Source organism: Sceloporus occidentalis, unplaced genomic scaffold (assembly GCF_023333645.1).
Source record: "Sceloporus occidentalis isolate IW3139 unplaced genomic scaffold, rSceOcc1.0.p SCAF_68, whole genome shotgun sequence".
NCBI classification, from domain to species: domain Eukaryota; kingdom Metazoa; phylum Chordata; class Lepidosauria; order Squamata; family Phrynosomatidae; genus Sceloporus; species Sceloporus occidentalis.
The window spans coordinates 1,683,905-1,704,783 of record NW_028317048.1 but is presented as its reverse complement, the minus strand read 5'-3'; the positions used below and the strand labels follow the sequence as shown (position 1 = coordinate 1,704,783).

Below are 20,879 nucleotides of genomic sequence, written 5' to 3'. Positions count from 1 at the left end.
TGTCCACCAGACCCCAGTAAATGTCCACCATGAGCAATGTTGGCACCTAATTCTAGTTCGCTGATGGGACCACAAAGGGTGAAAAGTATCAGGTCTATTTTCCAACAGGTTGTACAGCAGATCTAACAACTTTTTGATTTATTGATTATATTTATCATTTCATGTCGGCTACCAGGGCTGGTGTTCATGCCGGTCTAGGGCCCAGACCGCCAGAAACTGTGCCCTAAACGTGTAGACGTTGAGGCGCAGTGGAAGCCTCCACATAACAAGCAGCACATCTACAAGAGGTCTATGTCTATACTGACACCCTAAATGTATAGAGAGACGTGGCATGGTGCCTGGGGGGCTATATGATGCTTCCAGCACTTGGCCCGGCATTTAATGGCAACATAGTCAGTTACTTTGCGTGTTAACCACCCCGTATTTAAATTGTACTGCGCTGTGGACTATGTTGGTGCTTAATAATTAAAGAATAATAATAGAAGCCAAAGTTTGCTTTATTCAGCACGGACTGAAGGGCAGACATGAGGTGAGGGGTAAGTCTCCACACGAAGCAGGCACATAAACACCGACGTGTTGTTATCCGCCGGTGTCATTCCCCTCCGCGCTCGTTCGCTGCCTGCGGCTGATGCCGACACTCTGACTCCAGGGCTGAGGGTTTATGACACAAACCGCTCTGTTTGTTTTCCCGCCGTGTGTTGTGATGATGAGTAGTGGAGTTTGCTACACGCTCCACGTCAGACACCAACACGCAGGAGTATAAACAAACCTGACGGGATTACTACAGAGAGCCACCCATAGCGGCCGCTAACCATTTCACGGCTGGGGGCATCAACAAAGCGTGGCATCGCCATTCGTCATAGGGCCGTTCAGCTGATGGCTGCGTGCTACTGCAGGTACGCTGCCTCCAATGCAGTGGCCAGTCGGATGATGGGAGTTGCAGTCCGGCCACGGCCAGAATAACTTTTAGCGCCCAGGAGCATAAGGGTGCGTAGAAAGCCTCACTTCAACTCTACCGCTCGTTACCGCCCACACAGTGGCTTAAGTAGGGAGGGGACTGACAGACAGGGCTCCTATTGGACGAGCCCTAGCCCTGCACAGACATGGAGGCCCCGCCCACTGTTTAAAGGTGGTAGGAGGGGCCGTCGCGTGACATGCATGCTGTGTTCCAGTAAACTGCTGCTTGTTGCCGGGGGCCGCTCGGAGTTTCTTAGACATTCAACAGGCGGCTGCCGAGCAGAGCGGGGCTCCGAACTCTGCGGGCAACGCTGGTTTTTGGAACCTCGGAGAGTGTCCGTTCCCAGTCACCTCGGTGCGGCCGCAGGACCTTAGCCAGGAGCTCATGAAGTGACTGAAACTTTGTGTGGTGTTTGCGGGCAGTTTACTGGTGTTCCCCGGCTACTGTGACCCGCTCTCCGGCTTAACTGTCCCGGTACAGGGGGTAAGTAGGGTGCCATGGCTGAAGCACCGCAGCCCCCTCCGCCAGTGGTGGAGATAGACCCGGATTTTGAACCTCTAGCCCGGCCCAGGTCTTGTACCTGGCCCTTACCCCGTCCTGACTTTAACCCGAGTAGTTCGGCAAACTCGTCCCCAGCCCCTTCCTTACAACCGGACCCAGCGGCCGGCAATGTGGACTTTATGAACAACCTGAGCCTGCTGGAGGAGAGCGAGGACTATGACCCGGCCGAGGCTCTGGGAGTTTGCGGTGACTTCCCGTGTGGGGACCTGCGCCAGCTGCAGCACCCTCATCAGCAACAGCACCCCCAGGCCGGCCCGCTGCATGTGTCACCTGCCCTGCCGGCTCTGTCACCGGCCTCCTCCCCGTCCCCCCTGGGAGCCCAACAGCCCCGCAAGAGCAGCTCCTCCCGCCGCAATGCCTGGGGCAACCTGTCCTACGCCGACCTCATCAGCCAGGCCATAGAGAGCTCTCCCGAGAAGAGACTCACCCTGTCCCAGATCTACGACTGGATGGTTAAGAGCGTCCCCTACTTCAAGGACAAGGGTGACAGCAACAGCTCGGCTGGATGGAAGGTGGGTCTGTGGTGGCTTCAGTAGACCAGGTTCCTTGTCTTCAGCATTCTGTGTACATTGATCATGCAAAGGCTTTACTTAAGAATCTTGAAGTTGGTGCTTGTTACATTCTGGCCTCTTAGCTTCAATTAAGAATTCGATCCTATGATGCTTTACAGACTAATTTAAGGTGTAGAGCTGCGCAGCGGTCATCATATATGGAGTTGGCCAGCAAGGTGTTGCCTCTGGGTCTTAAGCCTTTAGATCTGGCTGCAGACAAGCCAAGGGAATTGGTTATGAGATGTGTTGGATGATGATGATGATGCATTTGGGACAGCAGCATCTGTTCACCTACCAGACAGGCTTCAGGGTTGATTACAGTAGCTGCCCCCATGGTGTTACTGGGTGTAATTTAACAAGACTCCTGGGAGTTTTTGTTACCTCTGTTATGTAATTTCACACTTGAGTGATTTAAAGTTCTAACTAGATGAGAGCATGTGGATGGTGGGCCTCATGGTGACCCCTCAATGGTGCATTGTATGTAGTGACAAATTCCCTCCACTGTCGATTTCCTCTTGAGTGCATCCTGAGGAAGACCATATCCTCCGGTTAAACTTAATACATTACATACAATAGACAATTGAGAATGCCGAAGTGTTCAGATCTCCTTGGACATTACACTGCGAGTGTGTTTTTAATGTGATTCTTTCATTCTTACTCATGCAAAATTCTGTTACCACCTCCCACTTTTCACCAGTAGTCTCTGTGTAACCATGCCAAGAAACATTAGTATCTTACTTCATTTGGATCGAAAAAGAAAGCACCTTATGCAACAGATGGGGGTTTCTCTTGGTGGTTCCTTGTATTGATAATTTTGCTGCTCTGAAAAGTTTGCTTCTTAATGTTACTTGTTGACACCTCAACCCGGAGCGCTCAAATCATCTGGGGTGGCTTTCATGTTTGCCAGTTTTTGGGTCTTGGCATTTTGGCTTCTTCTTTAGTTAGCTGCTCTTTTGAAAATTATGCCCATCATGGGTCACCTCACTAAAGAGTCATAAAACTCATCATAAATGGGCCGTTTTTTAAATGTATGATCACAATGGCATCCCCAGGAAGCTGGCTTTTCCAAAGAGTCCTTGCAGCTACTGCCGTTAGCCAGTAGTTGGATTGTCAGTAAGCTTTTTCTAAATCTAACTCAATGCTGCTGGAAAGACGGGGAAAGTTAGCCACAGAGTGACCGGGATTTGTCACATTTTGTTTTATAGAATGAAATAATCTGAGAAACTCTTGAGATTGGTTTTGGAAAATACGGTGAATCAATATTTCCCCCTTTTATAATGAGCACAGGCCAGGTGATGCCTCTCAGAAGTTACTCATATTAGGCTTTGTGTGGGCGCTTTTTTTGCTGAGGTCAGCGACAAAATTATGAATCTGTTTTTCAAGCATCACCAACTTTCCATCTGAAATTATACTTTTCTCTTTTTCTCTCTTTGCGTTTCATTAATGGTTTAAACATCTCGCCTCAAAGTAGTGAAGTCACAGCAAAACTAGGTTAGATGGTAGCACCCATGGGCCCTGTTTCCTGCCGTTCTCATCAATACCTGCTTAATTTCCGATGTTAATTGCTTTTCATATGCAACGGTTGCTATTACTGCCGCTTGCTCAGAAAAATGGATTCCTCCTGTTACGCGTTCTCAGCAGCCTTGCATTACAATGAGTCATAGGAAATTATTTTCAGAGCAGCTGAAGGCTACGGGCTTTTGGTGAATCTGTCGTGTCCATGTCCAGCCTTCAAGTGCTGCCACCATGTAGACCCATTGGGTAGCTGCCTAGGGGTCCTACTGGGTCCCTTCAGTGGACATGGTAGGGGCGAGGCTCAGGTTGTCCCTATAAACCTGAGTTTTTATTGCTTGTGTTTGAGACGTGGGCCTAAAAATGACGAGAGCTGCCCCCGGGCTCGGTAGCCTACTTCCCGATGAGTTATTTGGGAAGTGCCAACCAGAAATCCCACCGGTTAACCGAGCCGAGCGCGTCTCCTAGGGAAATACGCCTGATCTTGGTACCAAAGTTCCTCCACATTCCTCCGGGGATTAAACTTCACACGCCATCCCAAAGACAAAAAGCAAATTGTGTGCTAACCGTTTCATTGCCAAAAGGGTCAGCTGTGCTTTACAGGGCAATTCCTTTGCTGCCAAATGAAGAATAATGAAATAATTTTGTCAGCGTTGCGACCTGTAATGACTTGATTTTCTGGTGTGTGTGCAAATCACATCATAAAACTCAGCCCATAAAGTGAGGCTAAGGCTTGCGGGGAGGTTTTAATGGCGCGGAGAACAATCGCTGCGATGAAAAATGTATTGTAAAAATAATGAGATCGTAACTGGAAAATAATTGCCCTGCATGCAAATAACGATCATAAAAATATGATTAGTGACTTTTATATCCCCGATCCCTGCATCGTAATTAACCCTTTGTGTGAAGTAATGGCATGCATTGGGCACATTGTGTATGTTGTATGATTGGGCAGCAGCGCTCCTCCCCGGCTTTATACAGGTTACAGCCGATTTTAGCATGTTGGCAAAATGTTTATTAGTCCAAGTATCTTCCTAGGTAGTGTTTTGTTACACCGCTGTGGTTAGGTTGCCAGCGGTGTATTTCAGTACTGTAGTCATTGCTATGTTTTGTACTAAATATTGTTGTTATACATTAAAATATTGTATTGAAATGCCAGTGCCTGATTGTTTTTGACCTCTGGTTTGCAAAGGGTTAAGTCCCAGTATGGGCTGCCTATTGAGAACGCATCCTCATGGCTTTTTTGGGTTATAAACGCGGAAACCATTCCGTTTAACGCTTCGTATAGAGCAGTCCTGGTATAGCGTGCGTTGGATGATGTGATGAGTAGGAAAGGTTTATTCCTTTTAATGGATTGTGATATAAGATAGACAGAGTCCATGGCTGGCCCTGAACCGGCTGCTTCCACCTGTGCGTCGTGTACCCGGCACCGTTTGCATGGAGGAGATTTATAACCGCTCTTGGGGCCTGTTGGTAATTGATTTACTTTGGATGGAGGTCTGTAAGCAAACGTCGTCTGATTGCTGCCCGGCTCTTGTGCTCCACAAACCCCACAATCCTTTCCTAAACTGACCGAGCGCATATTCCTGAGAAATGCCTGGGCGTGATGGGAGTGTTTTTTTTGTTTTTTTTTTTTGCATTCAGACACCATTAGAATAGTAACGTGTCACTGTGTGCGGCAATGTGCATACTTCTTACAAATACCCTTGCTTTATTCTAATCAGCGGGTAATAATATAGAGTTGCAGGCAGGTAGCCTTTTTTTTTTTCGAGGGACTTGATTGCCTTTTATTATTTGACACCTTTTGTCTTGTTAATTGTGGACTTTGTAACTTCTGTCTTATTTAAAAGTGGCCCGTTGCCACATTGTAGTTGATAGACACCCATACTTGTTTGGTGATAACTTGAACATTTTAAGTAACAACAAAGTTAAAAAAAAATAAATAAAAAAAACCCTACTGGCACTAAAAGATTTTAACATTTACAGCGAATGACGTAGTAATTAGACATTACCTGTACGATCTATAAGTGTGTGTGTGTGTATATATATATATATATATATATATATATATATATATATATATATATATATATATTATATATGTGTGCGCGTGTATGTAACTTGTTGCTGTCATTCCCTCCAGCGTGCGTTCTCCTGCGCATGTACAGTTCTCAGACACGTGTTGTAGATGACCTTTGGTCGCTTGCCTAGCATTTTCCTAGTTTCTAACGGATGGACATGTCCTGTCAGCGGGCGGCTGGCGTTCTGAGCCCATCTTCCTACATTACGTATTAAATGGTTCTAACAGAATGTGAAATGAGCCGGGCCGTATCCTCGTCTCCAGTGGTCCGCGTGTCAGTCATACTATATCCTTATACCTGTCTCCAGTGGTCCGCATGCCCATCATAGATTTACCCGTATACCACATACAATGCATAACCCTTTCATGCCCCCCCCCCCCGTCACCGGTTTTGTTAATGTGTATGTTAATGGATGATTTTTTTTTATTTTTTTTTTTTGAGAATAAATCACCAGCTGGTATTTTCTTCTGTTCTCAGGTGGAAGTTTTTTTTTTTTAACGAAAGGGTTAGAAGAAGCAGGTTTAGGTGGCCGTGCCTTTTTCGGTAGAGGAAATAGCTGGGGTGGAGCAGACTGCCAAAAAGCCGCAGAAGTAACAGATGTGAATAGCAGTAGCTTTGCTGGTAATATGACTAAGTTTCATACGTCTCTCACGGCTCTCTACGCCACCTAAACGCTTCCGTGGTCCTTATTAAGGGCTGTGAATGCGTGTAGGGAGCAGGGATGAGAGTTCAATGACATATTTACATTCCGTGATAAGCCACGTGCTCTGTATAACCTATAAATAAGGAGCTCTCAGACCCGGTGCTACTAATTAGCCCTGATCATCTCCGCTTCTCTGATCTCTGTAAATGGCTGCATTCTCTCGCTGATGATGATATTTCCACTCCAACTGTTGTGTGAAGAGATGCAGGTATTGTAACCGCCGCTGGTTTACATCATGCTAGGTGCACGTATGACATCCTCTACGGACTGTCTCTTTCCCCCGTTATTTAGTTAATCTGACCTTGGGGCCAAAGGACAAGCAAATGTAGGCGATTGAGATCAGTGTCGATAGAGTGATACTTCTGTAATACAAAGCACCGCAGTACAGCCAAAGAGCTAGCAATCGTTTTCTAGCTGTTCTGGCAGTCAGCTTCGGCTCCTATAACAATAATAATAAAGCTTTGGTCACATCAAAAACAACACGCTCTCCTTCGTAAACATGAAACAGATGGCGTGCTTCACGGTGCTTTGTTACATTTACATGTTTAATTTTAGGTGGTACGCCGTTGTGTTAATTAGCCCAGAGGAAGTGTCTCTTTTGTTTATTGCTGTTGTATATTCTTTTCACCCATATACTTTTGGGTTCCCCTAATGAACCCGTCTCAACTTGAGAATGCTCTCGCTCTGGGGGCATTATATATATATATATATATTATACGTATACATAAAAATCGGCAGACGTCTAGGCCAGCATTTTGTTTTGGATATGTGTCCCGAGGATTAAGAGAATGTCACAACAAGCATAAAACATTACATGCTATAAGAAGCATTAAAGCAGATCATGGAGGTAATGTTTTCATCGGCCTAAATGAACATCCCTTGATTGATATGACCGGTCCTTTTACCTACAGATTGAACCCCCCTCCCCCGACTCAAGGTGCCCTGCGGAGTGTTTCCCCTTCCATGATCAGCCGCATTGGCATGTTCATCAGACGTGTACTAGTGACGTGTGCCCCGTTTCCATTAAGTTCAGCCCTGGGCCAGGTTACTAGGCGGCGTGACCGCTGGAAGCACATGAATAGTCAAAAATATTATCTTTAAGACCTTTTATCCCTGAAACACACAACCTGTCTAACTATGTCTACAACATGAGAATATCTTTTCTAATCCTGCTGCATTTATAGTGATATATTTTACTGCGCAAGTACTGGTGAAGAAGTAAATCAAGTGATCCATGATTTAAAGTGACCATACAGCCCCACCAACGATGAATGCATATTACTTTGTGAGCTCCTTAATGTATGTTCTTTACCTGTAACGTAAGGATTAGAGCAGCCAATCACCGGCGTGACAGCTGGGCTGTGCCTTTAAGACCCGGTTGCCATTGCTGCCAAAGGAAGCGGTCGTCGGTGCGCACGCTGGCGGCTGGATGCTTTGCTCCCACGTCAGTCCCACACACAGGATATGTTTTTCTGTGTGGATAGTGGAAATTGACCATAAATCACTTCCTTCTGATTCGGTGGGGAAGTCTATGTTTAAATTCCTGTTTTCACTGTAAGACATTATGTAATACCTGGAAAAAATCTGTAAGCAAATATTTTCTCCTTGTGGAGCCGCACGTGTAAATTCTCCAGGAACTCTTCATTCGATCAAGGACGCACACGAGCATTCACAGCGCAAGCGAAGGGATGAAGGGCTTTAACTGCTACACGCCGCAATCTTTACTTTCTGTGCCAGCGTGAAGCATTCCTGCTACATTGGAACCACCACTCCCATAATGCTCACCTGGCTACCCTTACTGTGTGTTTCAATTAAACCCCCTATACATCTTGTCACCTCCACAATAAGCTAAACATGGAGAACTATTTCATAGAAGCACAGAATAAGACCCATTCAGCCCATTTATCCTGATGTAGACACTCTGAGCTTAGTCAGTCGTTGGTCTCGTCTTAGATACCTGTCCCATCCGTGTTTAAACTCCCTCTCTGTATTCGCTTTTGCCACATCTGCTGGGAGGCTGTTCCACTTATGAATCACTCTGTTATGTAAAACTTCCTTAAACCTCTGCTCTTCTAGTCCTAGATTATGACCCCTTTTTTTTTTCCCTGCCCGTCCTCTCCTTATTACGTTCTCCTGGGTTTATCTGATAATCGTACAAACGCCAGCGATCACGTCTCCCACGCTGTACACGGGTGGCTTTTAATCATTTTTATCAGGAACCCGTATGATAGGTTTATTGGGTTGTATCCCATCGCTAATCCACTTATTTTCTATGATGTTTGCTTTAAGGTGACACGGCCCATTCCCAAATCCTGCCGTTCTCAATATACCGGTATATAAATAATATATTAAATCCATGTATGTCGTGTATCAATCAACACAAACGCGCGTGCCGTTGAGTAGGCAGGTCCCCTGTCACTGGCTCGAGGCACTCTTTGTGTGCTGGATATTCTTTTATACGCCCAGGCAAGTGACTCGCCGTGAGTCAGCCGGTTCCTGTGAATTGACGATTTCGGGTGAAACCCAGCATGTCACATAGGTGTGCCCCGACTCCTACTCCCTTACTCACACGCTCCCATCACTTTACCTGCTTTTATACATCTGCTTCCCTCCTCTCACACCTGTTTCATTTCAATACACAAAGGGTTAATGGCTCGCAGAACGCCAATGTTATACAAAATAAAACTCAGGGGGTCTTATTGGAGGAAACCTTAATGCCTGTAGAAAACTTTTTTATGGGGGGTTGAGACCGCTGTACATGAACATTGGTTGATATATGTGCATGTTGCTTGTTGGGCAGAAAGGCACAATGTTCTTCAACATAGCGCCATCATATTCCGCAGCGCTGTACAATGGCTAACATTGGCCGTTTCAGCAGTAAGCTACATGTAACCCGGGTGTTCTGTGTTTGCTTAGCAGAAATACAGCGGCTTTTATTTTTTCTTTGGCTCTGATTATGCTGGTATTCAACCTCAAAACTAGAAGCAGATCCCAAATACCGTATTTACTTAAATAGAATTGAACCTCCTCAAACTTCAGTTATCGGTAAAGGAAAAGGCCTTTAAAGCCAACATATAATTTGCATGCCCCCCCTTTTTTATTTCAGATGCCCCTTTTCTTTAACATTATGCACCGTTTACTTTGTGTGTGTCAATATTTTGTGTATCCTCTCTGTACATCTGGTAAAGTGTTTGCTGGTCGATTTCAAACATCAGAATGCGACGGGTAAAGAATGAAGTATATGAAGGTGAAGAGAATGAAAAGAGAAGACGGCAACATGAAAATAAAGTTAGAAAAGGTGGAGCCTAAAGTCAGGAGAAGCCACCCAGCATCACATAACTCCTCCCACTTTTGGCCCCACCCTCCTTATGCAGCCCAAGTTAGCATGGTGATGGAGCATTACAGAAGTGGAGGAAACCTCATAATGGTGTAAGACCTCGTTTGAGTTTGCCGAAAATCTGAATTCGGTAACCTCTGCTGTGGTTGGTCCAACACAGCGCTAGTTCTACATACCAGAGCAGGCTTCTACGGCTGCCAGCGCTCGGCATTGCGTGTCTCCGTACGTTTTATTACGTTCATCCACCTGGTATAGATAATCCGGTGTGTTAATGACCTGCTCCCATACGCCTTCAGGTCGTCGGTTCCCTTCTTACATTTCATGCTCTGATAATTTTCTCACCCTTTTTTCAACTACATTTCTGTTAAAATTGGCAACTATTCTTGCTAACTAAGCAAGATGACATGGTTGTCTAGTCTGTGTTTAAACACAGGACTCATGTGACCGCCCGTGTCACATTTCAATGCTAATGGTGTTATAAGGGTATTATTGAACGAGTTACGTAAGCACGCCCGTACACCATCTACCCCTCGGGGCAGCTGAGCTTTGACAGCATTGCCAGACGAGGTAATTGGTGGCTTGCTGTTGTGTAAGTGGCGTTGCTAACCACAACTTGTACAGTTCACAGTCACCAAATAAACAACGTGATGGGACCTATAGAGCTCTCAGAACAGATACCAGCCTTGGCTCTCCATACTGAACCGGTGAGCTCACGGCTCGTGCCCATTAAAGTTAACGGGAGTAATGGCGGCCACTGACCTCTACGCCAGCCAACGGATTGAGTTGGTTAATTCTACTCTTCCTGTTTTCAGTAGAGACGGACATGGAAGGAGGATTGGAGGAAGATGTTGCAATAAAATAAAATAAAAAATAAATATCGCGACCACAGCAGAAATTTGGTAAAATCTGCTGTTGTAATTCTAATAACGGGTAACCCCCGGGGTCTTTACATATAGTTACATAGTTCATAAGGTTGAAAAAAGACCTAAGTCCATCAAGTTCAACCCTTCTACCTAACCTTCCTATTCTTGATCCAAAAGAAGGCAAAAACCCCCTAATTAAGCTACTTCGAATTCTGCCATCAGGGGAGAAAAATTCCTTCTTGACTCCACGGTGCCGTCTTCTTAAACAACATTTTCTTGGTACGGTATATCATCGTCCGGTTTCTGGGTCTGGCTAGGTTTTAGATTTTTGGTGACTAGTCTGCTATATTCACCAACGTCATGTGAACTGCAATTATTAGGGGCATCTATGGGCATGTGCCTGGAGTTTACTCGCGGCAAGCATATTTAATAATTGATGTAATTGTCGTATAATTACCAAGTCGTTTGTCCCGAGAAGCCAAAATCGGTTTATAATGAGATAGGGATCCTAATGTGTGTGAAATTAATTGCTAGTCTCAGTCCAAATCTGTTTAGTTTGCCCTGTAATGAATAACTTTGCAGTTATGAAGCGCGTTACCTCCGCACATTGCAAAGTTTAACAGACAGTAATTACTCATCAGTATAGTTATTATCCAATTATAATTGGTACATTTGATCTTGCAGTGTTAGCAAAAGCTAATGTTTTTTTTATGTTTTTTTTTTTTTACATTTTTTTTTTAAGAATTGAATGGTTTTCATGGAACAAGAGTATATTTTTACAGAAAGCAAAAAATTGCTGCGTTGTTGAGAAGACGTACTGCAATCTATGCAAATTGAGCGTTCTTAAAGTGTTTTTTGCTGCAAATCTGCTGGGCTGAGAGCGTTCTCTGAAACGAGGTGTAATTTACGTAAGAACTACTTATTTTTCCGTTGGGTAATAGGCTCCATTAAAAGCTATATGGAGGCACGAGGGATATATCGGTATACTCTAGCGTAATTGAAACCTTTAACCCCGTCTGTTAGCTTCTTGGAGACGTGATAGAGGAGGTCCTCTGCTGGCGAGAGCAGCCATGGTCTTTACTCCCCTTCGCGGACGCTGCCTTATAGCGTATGGCGGAAAAGCAGTCTGCGGCTGAAAATATTTTTGTAACCTCTGTCCTCTTTAGCTGTTTGCTTGTTCTATAGGTTAAACATTTTCAGGGATCGAGAAGCAACCTTCAAACCTAATCAGCGTATGTGAAAGTTCATGCCAGTGTTTGTGTTTATTCTTGTATCGTTTCTTTAAATATAGTTGACTTTTATGACTATTCTAAGTAGATATATCCTGTATAGGACGGCTTTTCTTTCCCCTGCTATTACTGCGCTAAAGACTTCATCTGTTCAGCAATGGGGTTTGTTCAGTACATCTTGAGGTGGCCCTATTATAATTTATGACCCAAGTCTCTGACAGTTGGGTGTAAATTTTGGCAGGTTCCTTAAGTATTTTGGATCATTCTATGGTCCGTTCGAGAATTCTCTGCTGCCTTTTCTCGTCTTAGAAGTTCCTCCCGAGCTGACTCTACCCTCTATTAAGAGATCCATGTATAAAGTGGATATAGAGGTAAAGGTGATCATTGTTGACCTTATTTGCATGTGCCTACCCAGAATCCTTTGTGGTTGTGGCAGCACCATGAGGTGAGGAAAAACAAGCCGTCTGGTGTCTGTAGATGAGTATTTAATAATACTTCTACTACCCGGTATAGCAAATACTGCTTGGTGAATAGTGAAATTACTTGTTACATCTGACCCTGAAATCTATGCTAAAACCCAGGTTGCATATACCGCTAGGTTATTCACCTACTATTTTCAGCTACTTAACTCTATATACATATACATAGTCATCCTCGGGGGTGGCATATAGAAAAGAATAAGGAAGGACCCCCCCCCCCCATGCCCCGGCACGGAGCCAGATTGCGTTGAAATATAGTTGCATGTTTTGGGGATGTTTCCCTTTAAGTAACGTGTTAAGATAGTAGCTTTGGAGCTGAACTTTGGCACTGGGACAGTCACTTATTAACTTGCAGTGAATCGCAGAAAATTGTAACTTTTTAAAGTATTTACATGATGTGCAAAACATATTGTGCTAATGTTAGCGCCAGTTTCTTGTTTGTTAAAGTGACGAGTCTACGTTTCGTCTTCTGGGAACTCGTAAAAACACCAGCTGACTCAAGCTACATATTCCCGTATCTCCCGTCTTATTTACTTATTTTGTGGAGAATTTGTACAATAAATACTGTATGATACAATATTTATTACTGGAGTATTGGAAGCATAGAATTTGACAGCACATAAGACCCATTTGGCCCATCTAGTCAGCCTATTTATCCCCGTAGTCTTGTTAGATTCAGGATTGTCCTATGTCTGTCCCATTCTTGTTTAAGTTTCATCAGATCCATGAAAAATGCTGTAAAATCTCTATGGTTGAAGGGACGCTTCAGCCAACATATGGCCTCTACATTTTCGTGGGGCACATTTTGCAAATACACGGGGGAGGGGTTCTGCAGAAACCCCCCAAAAGCATTAGAACCTTTTCCCACCCCAGCCAAATGCGTCTCCCTGCACATGATGTACTCTCCCAGAGTCTTCTCATGGTTTTCAATGGGATTACTTTCCTGCCACTGATTGGATGCTTAAGCTTTCAGTCAGGAGCAGGAATCGTCCCATTGATTGGTGGACAAAAGACAATTTTTTGGGGGGTGAGCAAGGGGCACAAAATACCTTTTTTAACTTTTTTTTTTTTATTTGGCAGGGTCACAATAAACTATTGGACATAATTCTGACCTAATAGAAAGCGTCTAGTTTTTGGTGGAAGCTGCAGAGCATCCATGCGCGGGGAATGCCCAGTTTAAAGTGCCCTTACTTGACACTTGGTCACACTCGGCTGCTGATGTAGTCTTTGCGTGTTTTCACCAGCTGTGTCTCTTCTCGGCTGAGGCTGACCTGCTGTATACTGGTATGTAGTGCAAACAACACGGCGCCCAGGAGATCTAGACTAAAGGTTCATGTATCCCCCCCCCGACTATTTAACTGATGCGGTGTATGGTGCTATTAGATTGCAGAAACAAATAAGGATTTATCCGAAGTACATCGTAGAAGTCGCTACAAGTTTAAAAGTGGCAAAAATGTCGCTTAGCATGACTATACCCACCCCACTCGGCTGCATACATCTCCCAGCGTGTGATATACTTGCCTCCAGTCAGCTCCAGCGCAGGCTTGAATAGGAGCGCTTTCTTGCCACTGATTGGCTACTTTAAGCAGCCAATCAGTGTCTGGAATTGTTGGACCATGGAGGATGGCAGCTTGTAGGTCAGTGAAGTGTTTTTTAAATTTTTAAGTAGTTTATTGTGCATTCTTTTTTAATGGGGGTGTCAGAAACATTAAACTGTCCCTTATGGGTCACCAATATATGATCTATGAACAAATAGTTTAAGTATTACTAAGAAGAAAAATCTATGAAACATCTATGTCGATTCTGTATGAAGAACCTCTAAGACTTTTTACGGACCTTTCACACCAAAACAACTTTTATTTGAACGGTTATTGAAGCAGTCTTGAAGAATAACATTAAGATACAATCGCACATTTCACGCTAATTATGGTTTTTATTCCATAACAAAAATAGCAGTTGTTTTGTTACTGTACCGATCAATTAAATTCGTTTTTGGAACCCTTGCATATTTGTCCCCCCCCCTTCTTTCCATTTTTCTTTCGAGGTGTTTATGCCAGTTTTTGTGTGTTTTTCATGCTTCTCTCCTGCTTGCGCCGAGCATTGTTTTTTCCAGCCCCGTCCTGAAAACACGTTCCTCTTTATTATTAAGTTGATTTCGGTGGCGGCCGCGCTAATCAAAAAATAAAAGCAGCAAAGCGGAATGACCTGGTTATTTTTACACTTTCCTGTGAAAACAGCCCCGAAAACCGGTCCACAATGAGCTGTGATGTATTTCCTCCGCGAGCACGGAAAATGGGCCATTTATTATTATAGCTCCTACTCGCCATGAACCTGCTGACACTGGGATGTGTTACGTTATAATAATAATAATACGGAGCAGCTTAGGACAGAAGTGTGGAAGCCGCCAGGTCTGGAGATGGCTTGCTTATTATATACATAGTTTTACTGATCAAGTACTTTTTCTGCTCGTATTTGGTGTCCTGGTTGTGCACTTTTCTTATGGTTTAGTTGCTGCCGATGGAGACGGCCTTATCTTTTAGGACCTGCTTTTAAAGGGTCTTCACATCCTTTAACTGTGTGGTTGAGGAAAGGGGCAAATGCCTAATATCCCCCCCCATGTATTCGTAATAGCAACACCACGGAAATTTAATGGGACCGTGCAGCTGTCATTTGCATTAAAGTGATGTCTGGAGTGTCCCTTTAAGTGTTACTTATGTATTATGTCTTTTTATTCTTCAAGCGGTCCTGGGTAGTTTGAAGGCCGGCAGCGATCTTCACATTACCCTTTCATGCCCTTTTCTTCTCTTCTCCTTTTTTTTTTTTTTGGTGCGCCGAGTACGTTTGAGCGCGGCACGTGCTGACTATAGAAGTGTAACGATTAAGGCATTTGCCAGGAATGTGGTTGCATAATGGTGATATAAGTCAGCGGCCGGTTGTGCTGCCGCAAAGTTTGAGGGTTGGACGATGAGATCAAGTCTCGGAATGTTTATGTGAGAACCCACTTTTTAGGGAACGGTAACAAATGTTAATTAGGTGTTGAAGCATTTAACGAGGCCTTCTCGTGCTGTATGCGCGCGTGTGTGTGTGTATATAGTGTGTGTGTATATAGTGTGTGTGTGTTAGAGTATGTTGGCACTGCTGTTTACAGGTAATTCTTAACCTTTTTTGTGCTGGTGCCGGGATTCTGTATCCTAAGAATGTTTAAAGAAGCAAAGCAAGCATGCAGCTCCTTATAATTACTAAACCGTTGGTCTCTCAGTATGCAATACATCCACAACGTTTGAGGATTGCTTTTGTGTTGGAACCCGCAATGTACCTCTGTTTGGCAATAAAATCATTTCGATTTGTAGCATATTTTTAAGTATAATTTGATTTATTTTGTCGGTGGATCATCGGGTCTCTGAACAGAAGTACCTGCCGTGATCTATCATGGACAGTGTGTGCTATCATCATTCTTCAGGCCGATGGAGTTCCCATTTTCCCCCATGAACACTTTCAAACATCACGTTGCTTTGGTGTGAGAAGCTCCCATACATGTCTATCTTCTCTTCCACATTTGGATCGTTGCCCGTTACCGTCACATGTGTGTCGGAGTGCATGGAGTGTGCAGCTGGACATGGATTCTTCGCTTGCCATGGCGGTACATCGATGCCATTTAAAATACTCCTGCGGGAAGGGCTGAGCTGGTCCGGTATAATCAAACGCTGGATCGGTGATGAGAGTTTTAAGGAGCTTCCATGTTGCTTATAGATATAGCAAGGGCTGCTCGGACCTTTCTGCAGGGGGAACCCACTGGGGCTTTTCCTTTATAATGTATAGGGGAAAACCGCGACATAAGATGGGGCAATTCTTCCGCTATGTATGCCCACTGCGTTGACTTTTTGTTTGTGTGACTGCCCTGGCCTTGCAAAGGGCAGACTGTCCAGAGAAGGGGGCATTGGCCTTTCAGGTTTGTGTCATACTTAGGTTAGAAATAATATGTTCTTCCTCTAGCAGATGAGCTGACCCCTTTCTCCATTAGTTGTTTGTTATAAATCTGGCATGAGATGTCTGACCTCTGGCCATGTGAAAAAGTGACACAAGGCGGGTATGTTTTCTTTTTTTTGGCTGTGTTTATGTACCAAAATCATTTGGAGGGGACCCGTAACGCCCCCTACAGCCACACCGATGCATATTATGTTACGTTATGCATATTAAAGTGCTTTATCTGCTAGTGGTAAGTAGACTGCGCGTGTGCCCTGAGATGTGCAGGAGATCCGTTCGGCCAGAAACATCTCCTGTAAAGTGCATACCGTGGCTGGAGTGTCCCTTTAAAGATGGGAACATGTTAATAATTCTGAAATAGTCACTATACAAGCCAACCAACGATTTATAGATAGGAGTCACCTCCATTTTCGTGTCACACGGTGCTTCTGTTCACCCGTGAGCAAGACCCATTTTATAACCATCCTAAATCACTTACGCCGTGACTCACTCGCTGGATCAGAGACGTCCCATTGAAAAAATGTAGAGCAAAAATTGCCGAACTGTTTGTCAAACATAAATCCCCCCCCAGCAGTGACAATTACTCCGTTTTAACTGCTAATAATCTCATTTATGTGTGATCAAAGTACAGTACATAAGGCCGATTTAGGACACGGCTTCTCTTTGTATGAAAAATCAGAAATGGTTTTATACTCGCATGGAAGTCTGGTCACGGTCACCCATCAGGCTTACCGGAAGGGACCCCCCCAGAGCGCCACAAGGTGGGCACATGGGATTTGTGTTTGTGATAATAATGTATATTGTTAAGTTGTAGCAGTAGATCTTCTGTATACAGAGTTGGCCCAAAAGCTGGCAATGAAAGGGCGGCCCTGGCACTTTAAGGCCAGTGGCCATGTGATGTAAGAATGGCCAATGGCAGGTTATGTGGCTGCGTATCCAGCCGCATGCTGAGTTTGTATTGCCGTCGGCCGTCTGTCCACCGGTTTTTCTTCGTTTTCCAGCTGGAAGCCACAGTGGTATGTATTTATGATTAAACCTGAAGAGTTATAGACAGAGGAAGGCATGGTTGTTTTAAGTGTTTTAATTTCTACAAATATAAGAAATGCAAAAAAATCATTGTAATAAATGCATAGAATAGGAAGTGGATTAAACACAATAGAAACCTCTCATATCCCCTCCGGTAGATACTCTGCACTACTAAGATTGAAACTGTGGCTTCCAACACACGGGAATGGAGAAGAGTCTCGCAGTCTTAACCCTTTAACGAGAAAAGCACCTCCCCCCTTAATGGAAGGAAATGTGCCCAAATCCTTAAGACAAATAACGGAAAAGCTAAGGTAGAGGCCCTAATATTTCTATCTGTATCTGTACACTTCCCACCGCGTAGAGACGGAATAAATACAACGCGGACAGCGTTTCACACACGCTTCAGAGATGAAGACCAAAGAATCAGTATTGGGACAGAGCGGGAACCTTTCGTTAATATGTTTTAATGTTTTCGTGCACCTTGACCCCTTCTAGAAAATAAATGCTAGTGACGGCAGCTTTCCTGGAATAGAACAAGAAGGGCATGTAGGCATGACTGGGGTATGACGATAATAATTCTATATAATATTTGGAGCATTGCGTTCGTAACTCTTTACACCCCTGTGTATAGTTTGGTGTAGCTGCAGCGTTGCCCATTTGGCCCTGTTGTGACATCACCTCCCGGTCAGGGCCATTGATGGGCTTATAGCCCTAAAATGCAGGGGTATTAATTTGTCAATTAAGTAGAGGCCTGAATCATCGTGTTTAATGTACTGACCCCCCATGTGAAACGGACGAAAATATTCCCCAAGGGCCACCTGCTTGCGTGATATAAGACGGTAGAGAAGTAACCGAATCCCACCCAGTCCACGCATGTGGAAAGTTCACATTTCTTAAATGCTTGCTTGATTATTTTGTGTCAGACTAATTTACCTTGGGGCTTATTAACTAAACAGTGATTTGTGCACGTGATGTCGGGTTGAAAGTTGTGTTCTGGTTTGCACTGAGCAGCTTTGTCAGCGACTTGACTGAACCAATGTAAGTTTACACTGGCAACGTCTGAGTTGAGTGAATGGATTTCGTCCGAGTTCTGCTCGCAACCACAACACAGTTCTTTGTGAGCGTACTCCGCGCATGGAGCCTGGTGGCGAGTAACAGTCTGCCTGTACAGCCTCATACTCGCTATTACACTCAACACCTGTGCTGTGGGCTATATCCCACTTATTAACCCTTTCATAGAAGAAAGAAATACTTTCTCACATGACAAGTCTATCTAGAGTATGATCTCCTCTCTATACACCTTTTTTAACCCCTTTATGTTTTGTTGCTAATGAATGCCACCTCTCATCGTTCTTGCTGGCTAGTTAACATCTTGTTTAGTGGTTGACACATTTTTCCACCTAAGGAGAGGAACTTTATAGTTTTTTATATTTAAGTTGTCCGGTTTTGCTTCCAAGCTTCTCCTGGCTTGTTTTTGTTTCCAGACTATATTATTATGCTCTTGTAATCGCCTCCGTTTTGTTGTCCTTACTTATAAAGACTCATTATGTGGTAGTTCTGCACGTTTGAACTCTTGGACAATATATATTTTCCTATTTGTGCATGTGTATGGGAAACCCCCTTGGCAGTTCGACGACAAAACAGTAGTAGAATTTGTTGACCCTTCGCTTGTTATCAAGATGATATCCTGCTGGAGAGGGCCTTTTGGAAACAGCAGCCAATCAAATCATCAGATTTCCTTCCTTCCAGCCCTGAACTCGGTCTTGAACCCAGATTACTTAAGGTAATATGAATCTATATGTCCCTTTTATATTAAAAATAGAGGCCTATATGAAGGGAAGGTGACTTTTGATAAGCATGGGTTGATCAGAGTTTTTTGCTTGTGATCACTTTGACCAACCGGGTGATGGATTAGTGGAACAGTCTCCCAGCAGAAGTGGTAGAACATTTGAACATGGCCGTTTCCACTCCTCGTAACATATAACTAACTAAAAGAAACAAAAATACACGGGTGATTGAAAAGCGATTGTTGTGATTCTCTGATCACAAGAATTTAGAAGGAACAGTAAGAGCGCTCTTGGTTCCCACCGGACTGCCTCAGTTTTCTCCACCAGCAACCAGTTGGAGGTGCCCACCGCTCACTAAAAGGCACGATGCTCTTGTGATGGATTTCGTGTTTTCCCTGGAATGTGGTTATGATGCAATATTAATAGAACTTTGATTTACGTTTATGGTAATATGAAAGATATTTGCTACTTCTGAGTAAAATATAAAACTACATCATAAGGTCATGCACACAAGCTACACATTGTTTTGAAGGCCTTAATCTAGGCTTGCCGACTTACCTTGGTAGATATTATTCGCAGTTAAGTTGCAGTAATGTGAAAGAACATAGAACGCTAAAATTTTAGCTTCTCTTAACTGGGGAATTGCCGGTCAAACTGGGCAAAGCTTAAGAGTAAGGTACTTGCCGTCCCGTTTAGCGTTCCATTTCGATGTTAGTCTGCGTGGCAAACTGTGTTTTGGATTCAGGTTGTCTGTGTAATGGGATTCACGTAAGTTCATAGAGGCGGATGCGTCGGCTGTCTGGGTTTAGGTCTGACATCTGTATTGGCAAAAATGATGACAAATGCCATGTTATGCCACCAGGTGCATGGCCGAGAGAGTAAAAACAAAGAATTTTAGGTGCATCTTTTTAATGACGGCATAGTCGGATATAATAATTCCCATGTTAAATCTAGGGACCCTTTTTTAATTATTTTATGCTTGGACTGATCAGAAATATTGTAACTCAGGGCTTGGCTAAATCTGCTTATGGAAGGCTATAAAATGTGCTGTGACGGTATGTTAGCAGGTTACGCATTGTACAACATGCCAACGTCACACAAGTAGCATGTAAGTAAAGTGTGTGCCATCTTAGCTGTATAGCATTGGTGAGTGGGACAAATATAAATATTCCTAATAGAAATAACATGATTTCCAACCGGATGGTACACTTTTACCCCATATACTTGTCTCGTTGTTACAAATATGTTCAGGAAAAATAGAAGAGAATATTGTGCAGAACGTAAGAACCGCCTGCTGCGAACGCCGTAGCCTCGCACAAAACCCGTGCCTTTTCATGGCTTTGTTTTCCTTCTGCTACCGCTGCCTATTGTCAAAGGACAATAATAGAGAACGCCTTGAAGTAAATACTTTTTGACAACTGTTCAAAGTGAACTTTAACTGCAAGGGACTTGGAACAATGTTTCGTTAACTAGAAATATGCAAGATTTTCTGAATGTTTGTTCAGATCCCTTGCTTTAAATTGTGTGTGATTTTTGAGATTTGGTTTACTTTTATAATTCCCTGGAACTGGGAGCGTTTGAAGCCCTTCTTCCAACCTTAAAACAGTGTTATAATAATGAACTGTCGTCGTACAGTTTGAAATATTACTCCCGATACGGCTGGAGGATCTGTGATTTTCCTTTGACACCAACACAACCTGAGTTGACCGGCTACATCTACTAGTTGCCTGCTTTTTAATGACAAAACTCAGCCTATTATATTTATGGTTAAATAAAAAGTAAAAAAAAACAAAAAAAAAACACACGTT

The 20,879-nt window shown here is 43.7% G+C and overlaps 1 protein-coding gene across 1 annotated transcript in view; it reads left to right on the top strand.

The window, feature by feature from the left end:
- The first annotated feature begins 1,455 nt into the window (after positions 1-1,455).
- Positions 1,456-20,879, top strand: part of LOC149286483 (forkhead box protein O1-like) — a 33,656-nt gene continuing 14,232 nt past the window's right edge. The window contains exon 1 of the mRNA XM_089494006.1: positions 1,456-2,031. Coding sequence (XP_089350132.1) covers positions 1,456-2,031 — 576 coding nt within the window. The remainder of the gene's footprint in view (positions 2,032-20,879) is intronic.